Source organism: Gobio gobio, assembly GCF_949357685.1.
Source record: "Gobio gobio genome assembly, chromosome: 14".
In the NCBI taxonomy this organism is placed as follows: domain Eukaryota; kingdom Metazoa; phylum Chordata; class Actinopteri; order Cypriniformes; family Gobionidae; genus Gobio; species Gobio gobio.
Window position 1 is genome coordinate 46,685,849 of NC_137107.1, and position 27,678 is coordinate 46,713,526.

The 27,678-nt window shown below is 43.3% G+C and overlaps 1 protein-coding gene across 1 annotated transcript in view; it reads right to left on the bottom strand.

Moving 5' to 3' along the window:
- Positions 1-5,201: 5,201 nt before the first annotated feature.
- Positions 5,202-27,678, bottom strand: part of LOC307136832 (uncharacterized protein) — a 55,542-nt gene continuing 33,065 nt past the window's right edge. Inside the window, exons 2-3 of the mRNA XM_079834146.1 lie at positions 6,499-6,618; positions 5,202-6,398 (exon numbers count right to left, since the gene is read on the bottom strand). Coding sequence (XP_079690272.1) covers positions 5,422-6,398; positions 6,499-6,556 — 1,035 coding nt within the window. The 5' untranslated portion in view covers positions 6,557-6,618 and the 3' untranslated portion in view covers positions 5,202-5,421. The remainder of the gene's footprint in view (positions 6,399-6,498; positions 6,619-27,678) is intronic.

Genomic DNA, 27,678 nt, shown 5'->3' on the forward strand with positions numbered 1-27,678 from the left:
CCTGGCGTTCCCCGACTCCCTTACCTGTCGATTGTAATCATCGATAAGGGTGTGATCCAGAATGTCTCTGGCCGGAACCCAACTCCTCTCCTCCGGACCGTAACCTTCCCAGTCCACCAAGTACTGGAATCCGCGTCCCCTCCGCCTTGAGTCCAGAATACGGTTGACCGAATAAGATGGTTCCCCGTCTACGAGTCGCGGCGGTGGGGAAACCGGAACTGGCGGATTAATATCGGAGTGAAAAACGGGCTTGATTTTGGATACATGGAAGGCGGGATGAATTCTCCTGTACGCTGGAGGAAGTTTGAGGCGGACTGCCACCGGACTAATGATCTTGGTGACAGTAAACAACCAATAAATTTGGGTTTAAGCTTATTAGAGACGGATCGGAGAGGAATATTCTTGGTTGAAAGCCACACTTTTTGACCAACGACGTATACGGGTGGCCTTGACCGGTGGCGATCGGCCTTGGCCTTGGTGCACTCCCTCATTTGGAGAAGAGTCTCTCGGGCTCTCGTCCAAGTGCGGTGACACCTCTGGACAAAGGCGTGAGCGGAGGGGACCGCGACTTCGGATTCCAGGCTAGGAAAAATAGGTGGCTGGTAACCTACGCTACACTCAAACGGAGATAGGCCCGTGGACGACACTGGTAATGTATTGTGCGCGTACTCCACCATTCGAAAGTTGCTGACTCCAGGAGGAAGGATTCTTAGAGACTAAACATCGCAACGTTCGCTCCAAATCCTGATTGGCTCGCTCAGTCTGACCATTGCTCTGGGGGTGGAACCCTGAGGATAAACTAACAGTCGCCCCCAGCAATCTACAAAACTCCTGCCAAAATCTGGACACGAACTGGGGACCTCTGTCAGAAACCACGTCTATCGGGAGGCCATGAAGTCGAAAGACGTGGTCAATGACTGTAACCGCTGTCTCCTTGGCTGAAGGTAATTTGGGCAAGGGGATGAAATGAGCCGCCTTTGAGAACCGGTCCACTACGGTCAAAACGACCGTGTACCCTTGGGAGGGTGGGAGGGCGGTGATAAAATCTAGCGAAATGTGGGACCAGGGTCTCGAAGGGACTGACAGTGGTTGAAGCAACCCATCCGGGGAACGATTGGAAGTTTTACCAACGGTACATACTGAGCAAGCCAACACAAAATCGCGGACGTCCCGAGCCATGAGAGGCCACCAGAATCGTTGCTTGACTAAAAACTTAGTTCGACTGACTCCTGGATGACACGCTACGTTGGAACTATGACCCCACTGGATGACCATGGACCGTAATCCCTCCGGCACAAATAAGCGGTTCGGTGGACACTCGGGCGGAGGCGTTACCCCTTCTAGAGCTGACCTGACTCTCGATTCGACCTCCCACGTGAGTGTGGAGACCACTAAAGTCTCCGGTAAAATGCACTCGGGAGTAGACGGGCGTTCGGAACGATCAAAAATACGTGACAAAGAATCGGGTTTGATGTTCTTTGAACCCGGGCGGTACGAGAGAGTAAAATCAAACCGAGCCTGCCTGGAGTTCAATCTTTTGGCAGTCCTGATATATTCTAAATTCTTATGGTCGGTCCATACAATAAAAGGCACCCCTGAACCCTCCAACCAGTGGCGCCATTCTTCCAAGGCCATCTTGACTGCCAGCAACTCCCTATTACCAATGTCGTAGTTACATTCGGCGGGAGATAATCGATGGGACAAAAACGCGCACGGATGCACCTTATCGTCTGCGGAAGAACGCTGGGATAACACTGCACCTACCCCCACCTCTGATGCGTCGACCTCCACCACAAACTGCCGTGATGGGTCAGGGGCAACGAGAATCGGGGCTGAAACGAAGCAGGCCTTCAGTTTGGCAAACGCAGCCTCGGCTGCGTCTGACCACCTGAACGTAGTTTTGGGGGAGGTCAAGGCAATCAGAGGTGAGGCTAGTTGGCTGAAATTGCGGATGAACCGCCGGTAAAAATTGGCGAATCCCAGAAACCTCTGTAGGGCCTTACGGGAGTCTGGACTTGGCCAATTTACCACAGCCTTCTCAGTATCCATGCGTACTCCCTCAGTCGACACGATGTACCCTAGGAAAGGAACAGACTGTGCATGAAAAACGCATTTCTCCGCCTTGACAAAAAGCCCATTCGCTAGCAGCCTCTGAAGCACTCGCCGAACGTGCTGAACATGTTCCTGGAGAGACGAGGAAAAAATCTATATGTCGTCCAGGTAGACATATATGAACTGATCGACCATGTCTCTCAGCACGTCATTGACGAGTGCCTGGAAGACCGCTGGGGAGTTGGAAAGCCCGAACGGCATGACCAAGTATTCAAAGTGCCCCCTAGGGGTGTTAAAAGCGGTCTTCCATTCATCCCCCTTCCTGATGCGAACCAAATGATAGGCATTTCTTGAATCCAATTTTGTGAAAACAGATGCTCCCTGCAACCTCTCGAAGGCTGAAGACATTAACGGCAAAGGATAGGTATGCTTTACCGTTATGTTGTTCAACCCCCGGTAGTCAATACAAGGTCGCAGAGAACCATCCTTCTTCCCCACAAAAAAGAACCCCGCCCCCGCTGGAGAAGAGGAAGGGCGAATGAAGCCGGCTGCTAATGAATCAGAAATATATTTCTCCATAGCCTCCCTTTCTGGAACCGAAAGTGAATACAACTTGCCTTTAGGCGGAGATTTCCCTGGCAATAGATCTATGGCACAGTCATAGGGACGATGCGGAGGAAGAGAAGCAGCCCTAGACTTACTGAACACCTCCTTCAGGTCATGGTACTCGACGGCCACGTTAGACAGATCCACTGCTTCCTCCTGTAAAACAGAAACAGAGACTGACGAACAGGCAGAGACAAGACAAGTATTATGACACTCCTCGCTCCAGGCCACGATGGAGTTCTGGATCCAGTCTACCCGGGGGTTGTGTCTGGTGAGCCAGGGGTGACCAAGGACGATGGGTGTGTGTGGGGAATCAAAAATGAGAAAAGAAGTCTGTTCAATGTGGTTTCCGGCGGTGATCAGGGTGACGTCGTCGGTGCTGTAAGATATGGAAGGGAGGCTCTGTCCATTTAGTGCGTGCACGGCGATTCTGTTGGAGAGTGGTCTGAAGGGAATGTGAAGTTTTATGGCTAGTGATTTGTCCAGAAAATTACCTTCGGCACCGGAATCCAGAAGTGTACTGCAGTCGTGAAGGTGATTCGACCATCTCAGTCTTACCGGGAGGAGGGTGGATGTGGTTGAGGACTTTCCAGCGGAGATCCGCTCGACCCACCTGCATGGGCTCATGATCTGGGACCACACAACCACACCCACCCGCTGTCACAACACAGAGCACATGACAAGGAAACAATGCATCTGTGAACCGTGACAGCGCAAGGCCCTGCACGGTCATTGAATGAGTGACAGCTTTTAGTGATTATAAAGGGAGCGCTCTTTGCGCACTGTCTAGGTCAGTGGTCGCCAACCCATCGATCGCGATCGACTGGTCGGTCTTTATCACTGTCCCAGTAGCTCCCGATAAATAACCGAAAAATAATTAACAACATGTAACAAGTAGAATTAGGTACTGCTCCTTTAAGGCAGAACGCATGCACTCACTCACTCGCTGATGAGTGGACAGTTCATGGATGGAGCGCGAGCTGTGAACATCGCATGTATGCATGTATTTCTGTTGCTCTTTGCACTGTTTATTTTCTGTTCAGTAACGCTGTTGTTAGTGGAGTGTTTTGCAAACTGCCCCATGTGTGCGTGGGATCGACGACGCTGATAATAAACCCCTGTGAAATATCAGATACGTGAGTTTTGCTTACACTTTCAGGCCAGCTATCCGGCCTCTCTGTGTACGAGCGTTACAAACACATTATCAAGGCACGAAATCGCAACATATGCTCCCAAAATGTATTCTCTGCAACCTCAAAATTCGCACAGCACAAATCGATCGATGTTATAGTTAGATATGACAGTGCTACTGCAGCACGCATCGCCGCAGACGATCAGCTGAATATCTCTTCAGCAAACTGACGCAAATTAAAGTAAAAGTTGCAGACGCTCAATACACAATCATCATAATCATTAAAGGTAAAGAAACTAAATGATCAGTTCTTATGCCACTCTCTCTCTCATTTCGCGGTTCTTGAATTAACTGTTGATCAATAAAATTTTGGTGATGTAAACTCATATACGTGATGTGAACAGGCATATAGCGTGGGAATTGAAGACTGGATTTATATCCATTTTGTGGAGACACATTTATGTGGCCAAGTGTAAATGGAATGGTTCTGATAAATCATAAATATCTGATCTGTTAAAAACACATGAAGTGGACCAGCCTAATAGGCCCAGCAAGATCACTCTTTGGGAAGCTTGAAATATAGGAAGAAAAATATAGATATTGAATTGGGGAGGGGGGGTTACATGAATGTATCCCTGAACAAAACTGACTGTCTTCAGAATAGTTTCTATGGCATTTTACAGCGGTACCCAAATAAACGCTTGTTTTCCATAAGCACCTCCTACTGTCAGAGAGTGAATTAGCATTTTTATTCAGTCCATCTGTTTTTGTTTTGTGCAGGTGTGTCTTATGTTACAATTTCACAAAGCTAAAGTCAGAGCATTCTGTATTTACTCTAAGTCTTGAAATTATGCAATAATTTAAATAAAAAACAACTGCTCATGCTACATATGTGTATCTTTGTTTGGATCGTAATTAAAATGCAGTGGTTGCCTCACATTTCAAATGGCAATTTTTTTTAAGGTCAGTTTGGCCTGTTATAGAGCAAATAAACAACAAATACATTTGCTTAAATAAATAAAATAAAAAAACGACAGATGGTCTCGGAAATAAAAATAACCTCTGAATCGGCCATGAAAAATCTATAGGTAGATCTTGCGTTTCATCAATGCTGAGGTCAGGGATCTTTGGCTTGAAAAGGTTGGTGACCACTGTTCTTCTAGGTGATATATTAATAGGCCCATAATATATTAGATCAGTTTTATGAAGTTGTAGACATTTGTAATAACATATTTGTAAAATAAAATGAAGAGTAGAGAAAAGTGACACTTGGCTTGACTAGCCACACCCTCCCACATTGTCATTTTTGGGGAATTACACACTGTATATTTGTAACACTGATACATTAAAAAATATAAAAGATTCAGGCCAGCTCAGACCTTTTGGCTGATGCGATAAAAACACTCTGCTTATATGACCAAATTTATTTAAGAAAAAAAGAATGGGCAAACAAATCTTTCTCATTTACACTCCAGGCTTGGAAATCACTAAAATCAAATTCCATATTGTCCATATTGACGTAAGAACCTTGAGATAATCAAACTATTTACATGAAAGTGATGAACAGAACATGAACATTTGCTCACACTTTTGGACAATGATTATTCTCATGAGTCTATAGACTGAAGACTTTAAGAGCACTGGTGCGGCTTCTCTAGAGCATGAACTCTCTCATGTGTTTTCAGGTTTCCTGCCTGAGAGAAACTCTTTCCACAGTGTGAGCACTTGTGCGGTTTCTCTCCAGTGTGAATTCTCTGGTGTTGTTTTAATGCTCCTGATGTACTGAAGGTCTTCCCACAGTCAAAGCACAAATAAGGTCTCACACCAGTATGAATACTCTCATGTATTTTTAAACTTTCCAGGTGTGAAAAACTCTTTCCACAAAAAGAACAAAAGTGAGGCTTCACACCAGTATGAAGTTTAAGGTGTCTTTTTAAGTTTGATGCCACAACAAATGTTTTCTCACACTGATCACAGCTGAATGATCTCACTCCAGAGTGATGGCGCAGATGATCATTGAGAGAGCTTTTGTGAGTGAAACTCTTTCCACACTGAGAGCATGTGAACGGTTTTTCTCCAGTGTGAATCCTCATGTGTGATTTTAAGTGGTCAGATGTATTGAATGTTTTCCCACAGTCAAAGCACATATAAGGTCTCACACCAGTATGAATACGCTCATGTTTTTTTAAACTTTCCAGGAGTGAAAAACTCTTTCCACAAAAAGAACAAAAGTGAGGCTTCACACCAGTATGAACTTTAAGATGTGCTCTTAAGTTTGATTCCACAACAAATGTTTTCTCACACTGATCACAGCTGAATGATCTCACTCCAGAGTGACGGCGCAGATGATCATTAAGAACTCTTTTGTAAGTGAAACTCTTTCCACACTGAGAGCATGTGAACAGTTTCTCTCCAGTGTGAATCCTCATGTGCACAGTAAGGTTTCCTTTCTGCGTGAAACTCTTTCCACACTCAGAGCAGGTGAAAGATCCTTTGACTCCAGTTTTTCCACCACGTTTTTCTGTGAAATACTTTTCAGTGTTTCCATCTTCATTTTCTATCTTCTTTTGAAACTGATGCCTTTTGTCTTCATTCACTTCTATCAGGTCTAAAAAATAGAAATGAAAAGAAATTCAGAGAGCCCCAAATGATCAAGGTTTTCTTAATCTTAATGTTCCTCATTAAAGAGAATAAAGGAAAACACTAACCTATTTGTTCCTCTGTCTCTTCATCTTCTATTCTGCAGGGTTCTTCCTCAAACTCCATCTTTACAATAGTATGTCTGTAGTTTCTCCTGGAGTAATTCCTTCTGCTTGCTTCTTCTTGTCCTGTGGGAAGATGGGAATATTTCCAGCATTTAAACTCTCATGAACGGCTGTGGGAGCGACTTCACTGACTGAAGGTGTGAATTGTGGTCGCTGTTGCTCATTTAGCAGATGATCATCACACTTACAATCACTCTCAATTATCCAGGTGCAAATGTTTGCTCAAATAGTCATTTAAAAACTATTAATGATTTACATTTTTAAGATTTAACTTTAACTTCCAACTCACATGGCTGATTTTTGAGTCGCTCTATCATAAGCTATGGTTTGTCATAGATTGATTAAAATCATTGTGAGCTAAACTGATCTTAAAGTTCATAGCTGACCGTGTTCTCTACAATCAACTAAGGCTCATGAAGTTTTGGGGAAGCTCAGCCCTGGTCAGTGTAGCTCCAACCCACATTAAACACACCTGAACCAGTTAATCAAGGTCAGGATTACTAGAGGTTTGGGGCAAGATGGTGCTAAACTCTGCAGGACACCGGCCCTCCAGGATGTCAGTGCAACAATTTCCTGCAACAGAACATCATTCAGTCTCTGAATAATGGCAAACATCAAATGAGTGTTTTACTAGATACTGAAATACTTGCTTCATTATGTTTTTTTTAATCTAGAACTCGAAAAGTGTTTTTTATCAGAATTTTTTTGCCAGAAGACTAAAGAAACGTTATCAGAAAACTGTACATTTCTCATCTATTTCCACCCACTGCAACTTATACCAACGACGGAGATAAGCGCAGTAACAATAGCAAAATATGTGGGAGAGCGTTGCTATATGGTGACTATATTGTATTGTAATAGGGAGCACTTCAAAGTCAATTCCAAATTAAAACTAGTTAATACAGTTATCGTAATAGAAAGGATTTAATGACAAAATATGGTTATGGTTACACTTAAAATAGTTTCAAAATGGATGAATGAATATTAATTTAGATCGTTGATTTTCTTTGAATCTTCCTAGTTTTCAATTCCGTTCATCGAGAGACCCAAAATCGCAGAGAAACAGACGCGTCTAGACCGTGCGTTCACGGACACAAAATGTTTACTTCTGAGATTAGTCAGAGGATGCAGAGTGGATATGTTACCTTTAAGTGGTTGCCCATGCTCACTCAACAAAAAGCGTAATTTTAGTAATATCCACGGACTACAACTTGCTAATCCAGCGATAGTCAAAAATCAGAATATCGCGCACGCTGCGCCCAATGCTTCAGTCGTGGCGTCATCGGTGTGATCTATCATAACACTAGATTTTGCTGTAATTAAGGAGTCTACATCGATCCATACTAGAATAATGATTTCAGAATCATACAAGATAAATCAAGATTAACATTCATTTTGGCCAGACAGGAAAAGTAAATAAATAAACAAGAATCCATGGTGCACAACTGATCAGCGTAAAAACATAAAACACAATTGCAAAGCAATATGAAAATAATTTCAAAGAGTCATCATGTCCGGCACAATATGCTACATGCGGTGTGTGTGTGTGTCCCAAAGACACTGACAAAGCACCACATGGGGGTTCTGGCTACAGAATTTTCTCCCCCTGAAAGCTCTGTTACCCTCTCTTAAATACTCCAACTAGAACAAAAGGATGGTAAATATTTGCAACACAAACACCTGGTTTTGGGGGAGTGGATCAGATACCTTTGAAGAGACTACTCAAAAGGAGAACTGAATTCTCATTAGTTTTCAATCTTTCTAATACTACTAGTGACTGCAGTGAAACTGAGACCATTTTACCATTCGCAACGAGACCTTTTAAAAAGACATCAAACATGAAAGTGATAAAACAATAGATTTACAAGATACATCATCACTGGTATATCTGGATTTGATGACTTGAAAACAGGGCAAGCAGAGGGCAAAATGGGGAGGGGGGAGAAATGTTTCATCAGGGTGGTGTCCCACAGTTTCTGTGAGATCTTTTCTCAAGATTAGTGACTTTTATTGTTCTATTGCTGGGGTTTGTATCTCAGCTTTTGTCTTAGCATCAAAACCGATCCTTACAGCAGCATCATATCACGAGAATGATTCTTCTGATTTTATCACATTCAGCGATAGATAATGGATAGTGAGTGTATTTCTGGAATCAGTGTCGCGCTGTTGTTGAGGCTCGCCCTGCCTGACTGTGAGAAACTCTCATGGAGAAATAAAATGAGCGTAATGGCAAACGTGAAGAAATTCACAGAAGAAACATACTGAGGTAAAAATTCAACATGTTTAGTTTATTTATAATATAGACCTGTAGTTAAATAATATACCATGACAAAGGAGCTATTTTGCTGAGTATTTTCACGAGTGCACGTTACATTGATTTAAGTTCAACAAACAAGTAGTAAAGTTACTTACATTTTAGACACAATATTCACTGTTTTGTTTAGTTTCACCTAGAGCCCGACCAATATATCGGCAGGCCGATATTATCTGACGATATTAGGCATTTTCCAAACTATCGGTATCTGCATTTATGATGGCCGATAAAATAATATAAAAAAATAAAAAAAACGGACGAAACACCGCTAAACCACATTATGAGTGTTGGCGTTTCATAGTTTGTCCACCAGAGGGCACTCTACACCGTGCTGGTTGGCAACACCAGCTGATCCAGCGAAATCATTCTGCTCACTACAAACATTCACAACACAAATGAGATCATCCGTGAAGTGCATGGCACACATTGCTTGAATAACAATTAAAAGAACATCCCCATCAGTTTAGTCAAAATTCGTGACTGCCAAGTCCAGTTTTGCTGCTACATGTAAGCCAAGAGTGAAACGGAATTAGCTAGTAAGTTATAGCGTGACAGTTTGACAGCATGAGACGAATCATCTCTCCCATGCCCGTTATTTAGAAAAGGTATGTTTTACAATATTTTGCAGTATGACGTTGTCCATTTCTAAATTATGGCTTATCATAAACTTTAGCTAACCACAAAGCTAGCTAATGCCATGGCTATCAGTGGAAGACCGCTAACATTAATGCGCTTGGAAATCACAACTAACTTATTCTGCCTAAATAAAGTAATGATCTCTGTATTTACTGTATATAACTAGTATATTTGTAGTTGCAGTCCCTGCATTGTAAATCGTAAGTTAGGCACTTGAGGAGTGAACGAAAGTGCGTTGCAGCATTAACGAGTCACATAATGGATTTACTGCATTTTAGAAGGCAGGCAGCTATTATATACTATATATTTACCTGTTGTTATTTATCAGAACTTAACTGAACTTCCAGTCTTGTTCAAAGTTATATTTATGAAGCTTACCGTCTATTAATACTGGTATCTTTGATTTTTTTTTGTTTTGTTTTTGTTATTGTGTTTTCATCCAAAGGACTTTAAGTTTCACATCTTAAGTTTGTATTTTTAATACATTTTATTTATCAGAATTTTAATATATTTTTATGTTCCTCTGTTCTGTTGTGACAATAAAACAAACAAGTTTATTTTTAAACTGCATTATATTATTCTAGAGATTCATGAATAACTACAAATAACTAATGTAAGTGTAAGACTTTGCATATGATGTGGTTCAGGAAATGTGCTACCAGGATGGTGTGTCCATTAAAACACAGTTGATCCAGTACTCAATCCATACTCATTTATTGTACACATCAGCATGTGAATCAGGCCATAGTCACCGGGAATCAGACAGAGTGGAATGGAAACTGGACATAGAGTTGCATGTGGTAATTTCAGGAACACACCAACTCTACAGAAAGCTCTCATTTAGGAGAGAAGGAAAGGGACAGTCTGCTTCAGCTACATGTTGCACCCATAAACACACCAAACAAAGGCAACTTATCTATAATTTGGTGCACCTGAGGAGACCTAGCTCCTCCCATGACTGGCTATGTCATGTGATCCCATGAGAATTCTCAACAGCCGCCCCCAAATATGTGAACATATTTGCCCCTAGAGAATTCTTTATAAATTATCTGAGGCAGGGAAGCATCTTGCCGCCCCATCAACAGTATGTTGGGAGTTATAGGATCAGGATCTGATATATTCGATGACACATATCCAAGAGGTTTAGAGTTTAACATTTCCTCCACTTTGACAAGTACAGTATATAGGACTTCTTCTGAGAGAACCTGTGTCTCCAATGTCACCCGCAAGGCTGCCTTAATGGATCTGACCTCTCTCTCCCAGCAGCCTCCAAAATGCGGAGAATATGGAGGATTCAAATTGAATCGAATCTGATGCTGGCAAAGCAGTGCCTGAAGGGCAGGGCTGAGTTGACCAAAAGCCTCCCTGAGCTCTCGCTCTCCTCCCCGAAAATTAGTTCCTTGATCCGATATAAGTTCATAAGGCCGACCTCTGCGAGCTATGAAACGACGGAGGGCTAATAGGAAACTGTCCGTATCTAGACCAGATAGAAGCTCAAGATGAACACATCGTGTTGTTTGACATTTAAAAAGAAGACCCCATCGTTTCTCATGTTTACGACCTACTCTGACACTAAAAGGGCCAAAGCAGTCCATTCCAGTCGACCAAAATGGGGGCTTATAGAGGCGGAGCCTAGAAGGAGGAAGATCAGCCATCCTAGGGACTGAAGGAGAACCTTTCCATCTCCGACATTCACAGCATAATCGTTGAACTGATTTTACGGCTTGTCGTCCACGTAGAACCCAATATTTTCTTCGAAGTTGGGCAAAAACTCGTTGTGGTCCTGGGTGACACAATGTTGAGTCAAGATCTGCAATCAGAAGTTTAGTAATTGGATTCTTAGGATCTAAAACGATTGGATGAATAGCTTCTGACTCCAAGTCCTCACTCTGACGAAGGCGACCTCCCACTCTAATGAGACATGTCACAGGGTCACACTCAGGTGCCAATTCAACAAGCCTACTACGTGCAGAAATATCTTGACCTAGTTGGAGTAACTTGCACTCCTCAGGGAAATCCTCTTCTTGTGCATGACGAAGGAGTAGCAGCTCTGCTTGATTCTGACTAAGCTTGTTCTCTGGAGCTTGATCAGGGGAAAAGTTCTCAATGGTATTTGCAACCAGCTCTGACCAGGTGTTGAATTGGAAAGCGTCTAATTTAGGAAGGCTTACTGAAACTTGTGTCTGGCCACAAAACAAAGGTTTTCTCAATTCCAGTGCTACACCATCAGGAGAAGTTATTGAATACTTAGGCCATTGATGAGGAGGTACCACAAGCTTTTGAATCTCCCGGTCATATATTGCTGCACGCACTGGATTCTTTGCAAGCTGTCGTTCTGTACGACGCAATACTGACATTACTGATTGCTGGGGAGCATTCAATCTAGGGGCATGTTTAGCTCGAAGCAAGGGATTAGCACATCTTACAACACCATTCATTTCTAGAGATTCTGCTTTCTGCTCCAGGCACTCAAGAGCCTCTTGGTCTTGCTTTGACCGGAAAACAGCCTTTGATGGCTGGGAATAGGGAAGAACATCAACTGGCCACAATTTTTCTACATCCATCTGTAACTGATCTTTGTCTGAAGCAGCCAAGAAGTGGCACTGAGAGACAGAATTAACTTCAGGTCTCAAAGAAGTGGGACCCTGCAGTACCCAACCTAGACGGGTATGCAGTGCAGCTGGGCTTCCAGGGGGACCGAATACTACTCGTTCAGTAGAGCATAACAACTGAGGATGATCTGCTCCCACTAACAACAGAGGCTTAACCTGATGGAATTCTTCAAGAGGAATACTTCTAAGATGCTGATAGCATCGTTTGAGGGTCCGGATAGGGTAGGTCTGTTCAGGCAAGTCCAACATCTTGGATGTGAATGCGGCCCTGATCTCATATTTCTTTTGCTTAAATGATGATGAAGAAATAGAAAAGGTAACATTAGTGCCATTAATCTCTTCAGAACCTTGTCGAATTGTTCGTAACCGGAGGGACTCAGCCGCCCCATTCAGGCCCAGCATCTCCGCAGCAGGGGAAAGAAGTATAGTTCTTTCTGACCCATCGTCAAGAATGGCGTAGGTCTCCACCATCCTTCCGTGATAACTCAGAGTTACTTTTACCACTTTCAAGAGCACAGCATTAAGACCACTTGGTCTACTCAAGTAGAATGTCCCAGAGTCAGGTTTACGAACATTGACTTCATGTAGAATTCCTAGATGTCGCTCTTTGCAGAAGGGACAATGTCTCTTCAAATCACACTGTGATGAACGATGGGTCCGACAACATCTCCAACAACGACCATTATCTAGGATCCATCTCCTCTTAGCATCTGTATCAAACTGTTGGAACTTTGCACACCAACTCAGGTGATGGTCTTGATGGCCACAGAAGGCACAGAAAGATCTTGGGTCTACTGATTTGCCATCCAAACGGTTAGGCTGACTCATTCCGTCCTGAGGATCACAACTTCCTTCTTGATTCACACTCTGCAAGAAGGTGGTCGTGGGAAATAGAGATTTGGGAGGTCTCTCTTCTCTCACTTGAAACCTTGTTGCCCCCTTTAACTGGTCAGATACTTGAACTGCTAAACTTTGACATTCTGCTTCCTCCTCCAGCCATTTTGCAAAATCCACCAAATTATAAGTAACATTTGGATTAACAGTTCGTGCATGTCTAGCAAAACTGGAAACATGATGAGCTGGAAGTTTACCTAAAAGCTGGTGAACATGAGAGGCACATGCCAATTCCTTTGCCCCTTCATCTTGACCCCATGATTGGAGCATGCCTACTAGAGCCTGGACTCGTAGTGCAAACTGACTGAACCCAAGGGAATCCCCAGAACGAATAGATGGAAGGTTCTGAATGGAAGCCATCTCTCGTAAGACTAAGTGATGAGGCTGGCCATACTTCCTTTGGAGAGCTTTGAGCGCTGTAGTGTAAGGCTGAGGGTCGTGAGCATATGCCAGAGCTAAGTGCCGAGCAGCATCCAGCTTTAAATGATCCAAAAGGATATGATATTTATACTGTTTGGTTTCCTCAGAAGGCAAAAGATTTTTTAATGCCATATTTAGCATGGCAAATTCTTGAGGATCAGTACTTTTGAAACATGGAAACGAAGGTCTCTCGATAGCAGCTAGTCTTGGAGGCCCAGCTACAAAGGAAGGCGGAACATGAGCTGCTACTACTGGTTGACTCACAGTTGAATCTCCAGGCGGGATCATGGATAAAGGGCCAAATGATGTCTGAGGTCTAGACACAGGAACATTATTACTAGCAGTCATATCTGAAAGCCCAGTGGATGGTCCTAATGTTCTCAGCTGAACTGGAGGTATCAAAGGAACTTGGTTAATTGACGAGGACAATGCCATTGGAAAGACATGACCTGGATGAGCAAATGGACCATATGGTGGATATAATGTAGGAGTAGGAAAAGGCATGGAATAATTTGGGAACATCCATGGGGGAAATGCATTATCCTGCATTCTACTAAGACCAGGCCCACCGCTTCGTGCTATATGCTGATCATTGAATGGATAGACTGGATATAATGGCTGTTGAAATGATAACCAAGGGGGAACGTTGCCAAACTGAGTTGGATTTGTATTAATTACAGGAGGATTCTCTGAAAATTGGGACTGTAAATTAATATGCTGTGTAGCAACAGGTTCAGTTGACATTTGTGAATCAGGAAGCTGTAGAAAACATGGCTCCAATGAGCCTCTCCCTTCTTGTGTCAATGGTGTAGGCAGCATTGATCGTGGTGGAGGAGGGAGAGTACTTTGTCTGCTGAGTTTAGGAGGTGAGGTAGATGGGTCAGGATTGTTTCGTTTTGCCTCATGTTGTCTTAAGCATTCACCCAATTCATGGACAAGAGAAACTCTGTCATCGTCCTCTTCATGATTAAGTTTAACAACAGGAGATGTCTGATTTGAACTCTGTTCAGAACTGATTGAGAAGGAAGAACTTCTACTTCTTATCTGCATTGTTCTCATTGTCTGGTTCAGTTGAGACAACATTTCTTTTATCTGCTGTACCTCTTCAGCAAGACCCCTCACCTCAGCCCGAGTCTCAGATATGGCAGCTCCCTGTGCTCCTTCCAGAGGCACATGATCGGAAATGGTTCCTCCTTGTATGCAAGCTGATCTACTTGGCTGAGTCAATGAATAATCTTGATGCCATCGGGGGGGTTTTGATATCCGTTTAGGTCTCCCAGAATCATCATCTTTCTCCATCCCAGCAGCCTCTCCGGCTCGAAGGACCATGTAAGACTTTGCATATGATGTGGTTCAGGAAATGTGCTACCAGGATGGTGTGTCCATTAAAACACAGTTGATCCAGTACTCAATCCATACTCATTTATTGTACACATCAGCATGTGAATCAGGCCATAGTCACCGGGAATCAGACAGAGTGGAATGGAAACTGGACATAGAGTTGCATGTGGTAATTTCAGGAACACACCAACTCTACAGAAAGCTCTCATTTAGGAGAGAAGGAAAGGGACAGTCTGCTTCAGCTACATGTTGCACCCATAAACACACCAAACAAAGGCAACTTATCTATAATTTGGTGCACCTGAGGAGACCTAGCTCCTCCCATGACTGGCTATGTCATGTGATCCCATGAGAATTCTCAACAGTAAGGGAACGTTTTTTTTTACGCGTTTCTGTTATATATTGGCCCGATATATCGGAATATCGGATTTTTAAATTACCAAATATTAGTATCGGTATCGGCCTTAAAAATCCTTTATCGGTCCGCCTCTAGTTTCACCAACGAAAATAGTTCCAAGCAAAGATGACTGCAGAAGTAAGCTATTTCACGTTCTCAAAGCGTCACGCCGCATGTTGTTTTGAACCAGTCGGTTAAAAAAGTGACTTACCGCCACCTACTGGTGGTTTAGTATGTTTAAATGTATGTGTTTAAACATTTCTTATTCGTATAGGCCTATTCAAAATCTTATTTAAAACATTAATCTCATAACATTATTTTTTTGCAGTTGTAATTTTACACTGTAAATTATTTAATTTGAGTGGTAACAGCCCTATAGTACATTTTTGAATTTTTTGATAAATATTTTTTTTAAGCTGTACTTTTAAGAGCACTGATGGATATATTACTTCAGAATAAATTGTTAATACCACCAAAAAGCTTGGTGATATGATACTTTGTGGATACTTTTATTGTTACATTACACTGTAGTGGACATCAGTGAACATCTCAACTATGTTATGAAAGATACAACAGAATGATTTGATATACTGTTTTACTTTATTCAATATGTGTGTAAAATGGCCATAAATAAATCGGGGGGGGGGGGGGGGGGGGGGGTTGGGGGGGGGGGTACTAACGGGAGTAGTAATTGGCAACATTTTCATTACAATATCTAATATTTAATGGAAATATTGATATATAATTTATTTTCCTGTTCACTTGTTGTGTCTTCCAAAATACCTGATTTACAGGCTTTAAGTGCTTTTAAGTTGCTATGATGTCTACTACAGTGGATGTATGAAATCGAGGTCCTGTTTAGTAACACATACGTTTAGTAAGTCATATTCTGATTTTGAAACCCCATGATAATTTTCTGAGATATTGATTTACAACAAATTATTTGAAAATTAGATTTAAATGATAATTGCAAAATAAAATCATATTTCCATAAGAATGTCAAATTTTATCATTCAGTCAGTGCCAGCCATATTTAGCATTTGGTACTCGCTGCAGAGCAAATGGGTGGAGCTTACGCCTAGCTCCTCCCCGTTTGAGCGCTCCAGCAAGGAGGAGCTAACGGCACGCTCCAGCAAGGAGGAGCCAGGAGGACACGCATAAGCTTGACGTCACTCGGCAGCGATTTCCGGGTCCAAGCGCTCTCTTATACCACAAGAAAAACAAAAAAAACGGTGCTAATATACGCACACATGTGGTGTAATACTACAAAGAAAGTATAATCATAACCTTTATCCCCATACCAAAATTCCAGATGGCCAGTGATAAATCTTTTATAAATCGTTAAAATATTAAAATCTGTGACACTGTGAGCATAGACTGTTGTGTAGACTGTAAGTATTTAAAATGTTTAACGTTTTTAAATGTTTGATGTTTAATATGAATAAATAGCGCTCATAAACGGTGTTTATTTTTTCATTATATTTGGACAGTTTCTGTTGCTTTGGCAATACTGCATGTAAAACATTTATGCAAATAAAATAAAATGACAATATCAAGTTTATCATAAACTCAACTGACTACATACAAAACAGTACATTTTCAGTCTCTGTATCCCATATTATGCATGCAAGAAAAAAATCAAACTGATAACAGTGATAACTTTTATTAAAACGAAGCAGGTATCTCTTCTAATAGTTACAAAATTTACACATATTTGTATATAATTATTATATATATAATATATTTATATGTGTATACACACATTTTATATATTGTAACTACATATATAAATATTTTATATATATTATTTGTATATATATATATATATACAAGGTGGCACTGCTAGAAGTGGCGCTGCTAGAAGTGGCGCTGCTAGAAGTGGCGCTGCTGGAGGTGGCGCTGCTAGAAGTGGCGCTGCTGGAGGTGGCGCTGCTAGAAGTGGCGCTGCTGGAGGTGGCGCTGCTAGAAGTGGCGCTGCTAGAAGTGGCGCTGCTGGAGGTGGCACTGCTAGAACTGGCGCTGCTGGAGGTGGCGCTGCTAGAAGTGGCGCTGCTGGAGGTGGCGCTGCTAAAAGTGGCGCTGCTGGAGGTGGCGCTGCTAGAAGTGGCGCTGCTGGAGGTGGCACTGCTAGAACTGGCGCTGCTGGAGGTGGCGCTGCTAGAAGTGGCGCTGCTGGAGGTGGCGCTGCTAGAAGTGGCGCAGCTGGAGGTGGCGCTGCTAGAAGTGGCGCAGCTGGAGGTGGCGCTGCTGGAGGTGGCGCTGCTAGAAGTGGCGCTGCTGGAGGTGGCGCTGCTAGAAGTGGCGCTGCTGGAGGTGGCGCTGCTAGAAGTGGCGCTGCTGGAGGTGGCACTGCTAGAAGTGGCGCTGCTGGAGGTGGCGCTGCTAGAAGTGGCGCTGCTGGAGGTGGCGCTGCTGGAGGTGGCACTGCTAGAAGTGGCGCTGCTGGAGGTGGCGCTGATAGAAGTGGCGCTGCTGGAGGTGGCGCTGCTGGAGGTGGCACTGCTAGAAGTGGCGCTGCTGGAGGTGGCGCTGATAGAAGTGGCGCTGCTGGAGGTGGCGCTGATAGAACTGGCGCTGCTGGAGGTGGCACTGCTAGAAGTGGAGGTGGCGCTGCTGCTGGCTCTGTGGATGGAGGCTTTCTGGATGGTGTATTTTTGCAACTTGCTAAATGTTTAATCAGAGTATCCCTTCTGATTAACATTGTGGTGCAATAACAGCAGTGAAAATGTGCTGCTTGTCTGCAGTCTAGACTGTATACTATATGTAATTTGCCAATTTGTGGATGGTCTTATACAATAGGATAAGAGAGAGAATGTTTATCAGATTAATCAACCTATAACTCTGGAGGTAGGGAATATTAATCATTTGTTGGGCATTTACATATTGGCAAATTACATCTAGGCTAGTGATTGAAGTAAACTTAGTTTACCCATTTGGAAGCCTATTTTCACATATTTTAAACATACATTTTTTCTGCATCATGCTACATTTTCTGCTAAAATATTACAATAACAGAACATAAATATAAATAGTTATATGTATTTATTTGTATTATTATTTACTTAATACGTATATCAAGTATCCTTATGTACAGAAGTATATGAACCTTTGGGATTCAGACTTCCCAAATGTTTCACAATGCACGGAAATGTTAAATTAAATTATGTTTTACTTTCAAATTATAGGGAGAAATGACAGGCCAAAATGTGTAAAACAAAAGGGTTCATAACTTTCAAACATGATCTCTCTCTCTCACACACACACACACACACACACACACACACACACACACACACACACACACACACACACACACACACACACACACACACACACACACACACACACACACACACACACACACACACACACACACACACTAATTGAACTGTATAAGAAACTTACAATAATTCACATACATACCTTCGTGGTGAACTGCACCTCGAACATGATTAACTACATGGTTGTGTACCTCATTAAAATGGTTATGTGCCATTTTACAATAGGCCCAGTGATATTTTCTGCAGCACACTGTACATCTCTCAATAGAGATAAGGGGATTATCTCCTTTCTTCAGTATTGTCAGATGCATCTGTGCAGGTTAAACAAACACACCACTTACATCTTTCAGCAAAAATAAATAAATACTTATTCAGACACACACACACACACACACACACACACACACACACACACACACACACACACACACACACACACACACACACACACACACACACACACACACACACACACACACACACACACACACACACACACACACACACACACACACACACACACACAGCCCAAAATAGCCTAAATTCAGTTGCTATTAATTTTTAGATATAATATTCAACACTCAAATAACATGGTATGCAAATATGTAAACTTCACATAAGGTAGTTTTTGCATTAACTTCTAAATCTAATTATAAAATTATTATCTATTTCATTTTTTAAATATAATAATTTATGCAGTGGCTGAAATCGTTTTCAGATTTATGACAGATTTATTTAAACAAAAATTTAATAATAAAGACATCACTAATAGGTTTAGTAGAATATATTGAATATATAGGCTAATATAGTGCATATATTTAGTGTTAGTTAGTTAATTTCTCTAGTGAACTAACCAGCTATTGACACAGAATGAGGTAAGTTAATGTAGGCTAACTTACATGCCATTGTTTACAGTCTGTTTTATTGATGTCTTTCCACCGTTGAAACACTGATTGAGTGATTACACGACATATGATACGTTTTAGTAAGTTGTAACGTATACTCATCAAACCAAGATTTTAATTCATGTTTATTCTTTAGGAAGAGATGATCGCTTTCACTCGCGCGCCACCGCTTGAACTGAAGCACCTAAACAGTGATCAGTCACGCCACATTAAAGAACATTAAAACGGCATTAATCGTAATAAAATTGACTAAATACTTAGATTGTGTGGTAACTCGGAGTGAAGTAACGTTATGTTCCGCGCTTAAAACACACCTAAGTTTATGTTACCTGTTGTTTAAGGTTGCATAGAACCCATAATACACACACACTACCAGGTGAATCGATCTGTTATATGCTAATAGATAGTGTTAACATTAGCTGAGACAACTTCAAATGCTTCCCTAAACCACAAATTTAAAGTACAGTGTTTACGTACTGTCATTTCTTCGAAAATGTATTTGACCAATGTTAATGTCTTTGACCAATGTTACCCTCCACTCGATCGATCTCCTGACTGACTGAGCTCTAGTCTGTACGTACGTGCCCTCTTGGCTCCTCCTCGCTGGAGCGTGCCGTTAGCTCCTCCTCGCTGGAGCGCTCAAACGGGGAGGAGCTAGGCGTAAGCTCCACCCATTTGCTCTGCAGCGAGCAGCCTCTCATATTTAGAGACAGAAGAGGGAGTGGTCATAACGAAACCTCCAAAATGGTATCTCTGAAAATCCCTGAATGTGGTCTTTACAGGACACCCAGACTTAAAAATGTGACGCGTATGGTGTCAAAAAAAAAAACAAAAAAAAATATCGCTAAAACATTATATCCACTACAGTTAACAAAATGCTATGCTTCAGGGGGATATTTTGTTTTCTTTTTGCATCAAAAGCATTAATTATTACATATACTCATAATATAATGTGTATTTCCATCACAGGCTTGGTCTTAAATTTCACATAAGGTGGTATTAAAAAGGTCTTAAAAAGTCTTAAATTTAACTTTTTCATATCTGTAGACACCCTGGTTAGGGATGTCCCGATCCGATATTCAGTATCGTTATCGGCTCCGATACGCCATTATTTACCGGATCGGGTATCGATCAGACAGGATCGATCCAAATCCGATACTGTGCGTATAATATTCAGTGCCCCACAAAATGCACACAAAACATTATAAAGCATCATCAACGCTTCGTGTACTATATTAAGTGTTCTGAAGCCATTCCATAGTTTAATGTGAAGTACAGATGAATATTTAAGTCATTAAATTAAAGTTCACGTGAATAATTCTGTCAGCCATTCTCCATTCAGCTTTAAAGGGTAAAACCCTAAACCAACTTTTTTTAGTTAATGATCTGTAATACTGGGGGTTTATTAATGCTGTTCATTGATTCAAGTAAATGTTTTGACATTTGGGTATAAAGTGTTTTAATTCTATGAAATATGGTGTAAAACCGCCAAAGTGCTGCCCTCTTAAGGTTGAACGGTGGCTACTGCAGTTGAATTTTCCTATTGGATGTTGTGGTACATCGTGACGTAGGATGGTACTTCCAACGGCTCACTATCCGCGCCCCCGGCACGAGCTCACCACGCCCTCAGAAATGTTTTCCCCAATCACACGATTAAAACGGCTTCACTCCAGTATGAACTGTCATGTTACATGAAGTAGAAACATTATGAATAAAACTTACTTGACACATCCTTTAACATTGTAACGAAGAAAATGCGGTTAAATAATGCAGCTGTCGGTACACGTCAGGCTTTTCTTGCGATATTATTGCCGCCCGTCATGTGTACAGATAAGTTTCATACATGAGACGCACTTTCAAACCCTCACACGCAAGTGGTTGCCGCGGTAACGAACAAAAATACCATAACGTGCTGGCATATATAGTCTTTTATTTGAGGAAATCTGTTTATAATAGGCTATTAGGTCTGAACGTATTGGTCCTGCGCTGCTTATTGATTCAGTTAATTTGAATGAAAATACATCGTATGTATATCAGATATCTGATCTATTTTTAGTGGCATTCAGTGTAAGGATTTGACTGTCTGTCAGTTCTCTTGCACTGCTGCTTCACTAGCATCATCGGGAGTTAACGCAGTTTGAGCCAGCGGTTCTCATTTATAAGGCTGCGGGTCTGTGTCTACAGACAATTCACCCTCCTCCACTTTAGGTGAAGGTGGGGGAGAATGACCGCTCTGTTGTAAAGCTATTGGCATCATTCCAGTCATTCTCCATCTTTGCAACTCGTGAGTCAGACAGCTGTCAATCAAGCCGTCACTGTGGGTCTCAGGTGCACGCCCTCCGCTCAGTCCCGCCCTCGGTTCGTCCCCTCTGTCTCCGCTGGGCTCTGCCCACTTTTGCAGCATTTTTCAAAAATTGCCAGTGGGTGGAGTTAAGCTCTGAGCTGGGGTATAGTTACCCTTTAAACTGTGTGTTGCGTTCAGTTACTACCATCAACACGATGACACACTCTCCAAGATGATTCAGTGTTCCTGTTATTATGCTTGATCTGTAGATATTGCTCTATGGTATCGCATAACTTGACTTTATCTGGCTGGAGTTTATTGCTGTAAACGTGTAAACTTTCTAACGGGTGTCTGTTAGATCAGTGGTTCTCAACTCCAGTCCTGGGGACCCACTGCTCTGCAGATTTTGTATGTCTACCTTATTTAAGGCACCTGATTCTGATCATCAGCTCGTTAGGAGAGAGCTCCATGAACTGAACTGAGTGTGTCAGATAAGAGAGACACTAAATCTGCAGAGCAGTGGGTCCCCAGGACTGGAGTTGAGAACCACTGTGTTAGATCATAACACTGGACTAGAGATTGTGTTGTTCTTCACGCACGATAACTAAAATGTTAAACTGTTAAAAGAAACGGCTCGATAAAATATAGTGTGGCAGGTGTCACGTCATCTTATTGGTTGGTTGGAGTGTAGGTAGTGGACCAATTGGGTGATAGTAACTGCACTATTTAGGGACCCTTATTTTGACGGGTATGCGTGTGACGTGGGGTGCTTCTCTCTCTCTCTCTCCCCTTGGTATTTCCGTTCCGTTTCCCATTCAGGTATGTCGAGTGTTTGTTGGTGTAGTGATGTATATATCACGAGGCTAATACGAGCTATTTATAGTTTAATTTAGAGCGGAGCTGGTGGCGTTTGGCATTGCGGCAAGTTGTGGCGGAATTCACTTGCAGGTATGTTTTAATGCTCAACTTGTAACCATCACAGTTTTTGTATTTATTGCGCGTTGTTCTCAGTAACAGCAGCGAGGGCAGGTGTTTGTGTGTGATTGCTGGGCGTAAGATCGAGCTGCGGCACCGGTAGTGAGTAACCATACAGCTGTGCGTTCAGTGTTTGACATCAACCGTAAGTACACCGCTCTTTGTCTTTCATATTTGTCATCGTTTAAACTTGTTCTAATTCTCTAACTCTTATCATCTTTGGTTAAAGGGAAAGGTGAACATTTAAGTCCGGTTCCTAGCTAGTGATATCAGGTGACGCAGCTGCTGTTTTGCTTATGGGACTATTCTGATTTTGATCGTGTCATTGACGGTCATTTGGACTGTGTACTGCTCTGCTTATTGCGAGTCGTCTGGGCCGTTAAAGTGGGCCTCGGATGTGCGTCCGCAAGGCTGCTTACCAGTTAAGCTTTCGGATATAATTGACTTTGGATGTTATATGTTTCTTTGTTATTTTCTGGTTATTTTCTTTCTTTTGATTATTTTTGTATTATATTGTTTTTGTATTCTATTCTATTGTACTTGTGTTTGGGTTTTGTTTATTTTCCTTTTTTTTGGTATGCATTCGTTGTAAAAGTTTGTTTGCTTATTATTCCTTGATTTAATGCTGCTGTAGCACCAATCAGGTGCTGGGTGGTTTTGTAGGCCTATGTGGTGTCCTCTGGAGGCCTGAGTGTCAGAGTTGTGACCATAATTGTATTACTTTGTCTTATTTTTTTATTAATTGTTGTTTTCTTTAATGTGTCTTTCTCTCTTTTTTTTCAGGGCCAGTGAGGTCGTGTGGAACTGGGGAGGCTAGCTGCTTCCTTTTGCGGTGTTTCACAGTGTGCTGTGTGCTGATACAACTTCCCTTTGGTGGGTGTGCGTGGTGTGTGCTTTTGTGTGAATTGAGGTGGGTTTTGGATGACCTCCGAGTTGCAGCTGGCCTGCCTGGTTCCCACTAATCCTGGCCCTGGGGTATTATGATTCCGTCATTGGGGGAGTTTTAAAATCAGCGCTTGTGATTTTAATATAATAAAGTTTATATTTTGTATCGCTACTCGCGTCTCTCTTAATTCCTTGCCTTCAATTGGTGGAACTTATCTGTGTGTCTTTTATTGGGAGTTATTTTCCCTGGCCTCCCACCAGGGTGGCGTAGTCAGGTAGAATTCAAGTGGTGATTTAACATTCCTCACCATATATCCTCTGCCACATTTTGGCGTAGTCGAGCAGGGTTTACCTGGTAAGGCAGGGATCTTAAGTGAGACGTGGGTAAAATTTTGCTTGGATATTGGTTGTGACTTTGTTGTTCTTTTTTTCTTTTCCAGAGCAAAACAGCAGTGTGCGTTTTTGATCTTTTGGACAAGTTGTTTCTTTATCAGTAGCCCTTTTCTATTTCTGGGGTGAGCATAGTACTGATAAGTATGGAGGAAGAGATGCAGGAGTTGCGAGAATTAGTGGCACAGTTGCGAGCCGACAATGACCGGTTGCGGCGTGAGCAGGTGCCAGGTGAGTTACCTGGTCCTAGTATTTCTCCTGCTGTTGCCTCTGCAATGCCTGACCCTCCCCAGCCAGCTGAGACCGATACTGTTGTACCAGACCGTTTTGTTTTTGTGCCCAGGGACAGACGGTGTCCAAAATTTAGCGGCAAATCTGGCATCAGTATTGATGAGTGGGTGGAGGAGGCTGAGGCATGTATGCGGGCTCGTTATTTGTCCAAAGCTGACAAAGCATTTTTTCTTTTCGACCATTTGGAAGGTGAAGCGCGGGAAGAAATTAGATACCGTCCTAGTAGGGAACGGGGTGATCCGGATAAAATTATTGTGATTTTACGTGAGTTGTATGGTTGCTCTCAATCGTATGTAGCACTCCAAGAAGCCTTTTACTCCAGGAGGCAGCAAGATGGGGAATCTCTGTTAGAGTTTTCCCTGGCCTTGATGACTCTCCTGGAGAGGGTTAAACAGCAATCGCCCAATGCTATTCCTAATGCTGAAATTGTATTGCGCGATCAGTTTGTTGAGTACGTTGCTGATAGTGCCCTCCGCCGGGAACTGAAGCAATTGGTTCGCCGCCAGCCTGTCTCTACCCTCTTAGAAGTACGTGGGGAAGCGATTAGGTGGGAGCGGGAGGGAATGCCAGGGGGTGCGAGAGGGAGGAGTCAGTCAGTTCCAATGGCGTATGGCATCCAGTATGGAGTGCAAGGGCATTCCCAGTCGGAGTTGAAGGATTTGCGGGAGATGTTAAAATTACAGCAACAACAATTAGATCAACTTACTCAGAGTGTTGCCGGCATGCGGTTTCCTCAAAGTGTTCGTCGGCCCTCCCGTACTGAGGTTTTAATCTGCCGCCGGTGTCAAAAACCGGGCCATTTTGCCCGTGAATGCGATGGAGAACGTGTTTTTCCTTCTTCCTCCCGTGCTCGGCGTGAGTCACCTTCTACACTGAGGGCTCAGCAGCCCTTTTCTCAGCCGACGGAAAACTAGGTCCCGCCGAACTGCAGAGTCACAGTTCGGTAGGGAAAGACAATGACTCGGTGGTAGGTCCCTTGTCGCACTTAATGGCATCCTGTCCCCATCTCATGGTCTGTATGGGAGGGGTACAGGTGCCTTGTTTGATCGATACTGGCTCCATGGTGTCTACCATTACAGAAAGTTGTTTTTTAGAACAGTTTGCTCCATGGGGCCAGGATCGTCTCCAGGCATGTCAGTGGTTACAGCTTCGTGCGGCCAACGGGTCATTGATACCGTATGTGGGATATATTGAGTTGGACGTTGAGCTTTGCGGTCAAATAATTCTAGGATGTGGCGTGCTGGTGGTTAAGGACCCTCCTGGTGGCACTGGTGCCCAAGTCCCTGGTATTTTGGGGATGAATGTGTTGAGGCGGTGCTATCAGGAGCTCTTTGGCCAGCACGGTACTGCCCTTTTTGATGTACCTTCTGTGTTAGAGGCCTCTAAGCCGGTGTTTCAGGCATTACAATACTGTCGTCAGGCAAGTACTGTCCCCACAGATAGCCGGATAGGCAAGGTGTGTTTGCGGGGTCGCAGTGCGTGTCGTGTTCCGGGCGGCACCATGAAAGTTGTGGCCGCTACTTGTTCTGGGCACTTTGCTGGGGAAACTGTACTTTTCGAACCACCGGAAACTGGGTTGCCTGCAGGTCTGTTGGCATCACCTGCACTAATGCGAGTGACTCGAGGCACCGTCTATGTACCTGTTGTTAATGTAGGTAAGACTGACATAATGCTTTATCGGCACGCTGTTTTGGGCACTTTGAATAGTGTATTTATCATGAGTTTACCCCGTGGTGTCTCAGAGTTGAAATCGGTTTCTGCGTCAATAAATCTCCAGATTCCGACCGTCCTTCCTTCAGTGCAAGAACAAATCAAGAGTCTTGATTTGTCCATGTTGACAGAGACTGAGCAGGAGCAGGTAAGGTTTCTGTTGTTAAAGTTTCAGACGGTGTTTTCGGCACATGAAGGTGATTTGGGATGTACTCAACTCCTTTCTCACGACATCCCTTTGACAGATGCGGTCCCAGTTCGACAACGGTACCGACGGATACCTCCGTCTGAGTACGATGTGGTAAAAACACACATAAATCAGTTGTTGGAGGCAGATATTGTCAGAGAGAGCTGTAGTCCTTACGCTTCCCCCATCGTGTTGGTCAAAAAGAAAGATGGTACGTTGCGTATGTGTGTAGATTACCGCCAGCTGAACGCAAAAACTCGAAAAGATGCTTTCCCTCTGCCACGTATAGAGGAAACCTTGGACTCACTGACGGGGGCCCAGTGGTTTTCCACTATGGACCTTGCCAGTGGGTACAACCAGGTACCTGTCACAGAGGGGGATAAACACAAGACTGCCTTCTGCACACCTTTTGGCCTTTTTGAGTGGAATCGAATGCCCTTTGGGCTCTGCAACGCCCCAAGCACCTTCCAGAGGTTGATGGAGAGGTTGTTTGGGGATCAGCAGTGTCAGTCCCTCCTTTTGTATTTGGACGACATAGTAGTGTTTTCCTCCTCTGTGACACAACACCTGGAGCGGTTAGAAGTGGTTTTGAGTCGGCTGGAGCGAGAGGGGTTGAAGGCCAAATTAATTAAATGTGAAATGTGGTAAATGTCTTACCAGCAAGAGGTAAGCTATCTGGGACATGTAATTTCGGCCAAAGGGGTGTCGACAGATCCCAGTAAGGTAGAGGCAGTGAGGCAGTGGCAGCGCCCAATTGGAGTGGCAGAGCTCCGTTCGTTCCTGGGGTTTGCCAGTTATTATAGGAGGTTTGTAGAGGGGTTCGCCAAGTTGGCAGCCCCTCTGCACCGACTAGTAGCTGAGTTTGCGGGTCGTAAGCCTAGGGCTCGAGCAGAGTCTAGTTTTGGGTCAGCGTGGACAGAGCAGTGTCAAGGGAGTTTTGAGGAGTTGAAGAGTAGGCTCACCTCTGCCCCGATATTGGCTTATGCAGACTTCTCCCTTCCCTTTATCCTGGAGGTAGATGCTAGCCATGGTGGATTGGGAGCAGTTCTGTCCCAGGAACAGGGAGGGAAGGTGCGGCCCATAGCTTATGCTAGCCGCAGTCTTAGGCCCACTGAGCGCAATATGTCAAACTACAGCTCTATGAAGTTGGAATTTCTTGCGCTCAAGTGGGCCATGACCGAGAAGTTCAGAGAATATCTGTTGGGGCAGAGGTGTGTCGTCTTCACTGATAACAACCCCCTTAGCCACCTGAATACTGCTAAACTGGGGGCCACGGAACAGCGGTGGGCTGCGCAATTGGCTGCGTTTGATTTTGAGTTGAGGTATCGCTCCGGAAGAAGCAACCGGAATGCGGATGCTCTCTCCCGGCAGGGTCCCTCTAGTCAGGGTGAGTTGGAACACTTACTGCCCGGTACAGTTCTCCCAGTCATGGTAAGGCAGGCTGGTGTAACAACAGGGGTGGGTTCTCAAGCAGCAGTCATGGTGTTTCCAAACTTGGCTGTGGACATGCAGTCCCTACAGAGGGAGGACCCTGTTATTGGTGAGGCGTTGCGGTTTTGGCGGCGTGGGGCACCTCCCAGTAGAGAGGAACGTCGGCAGTT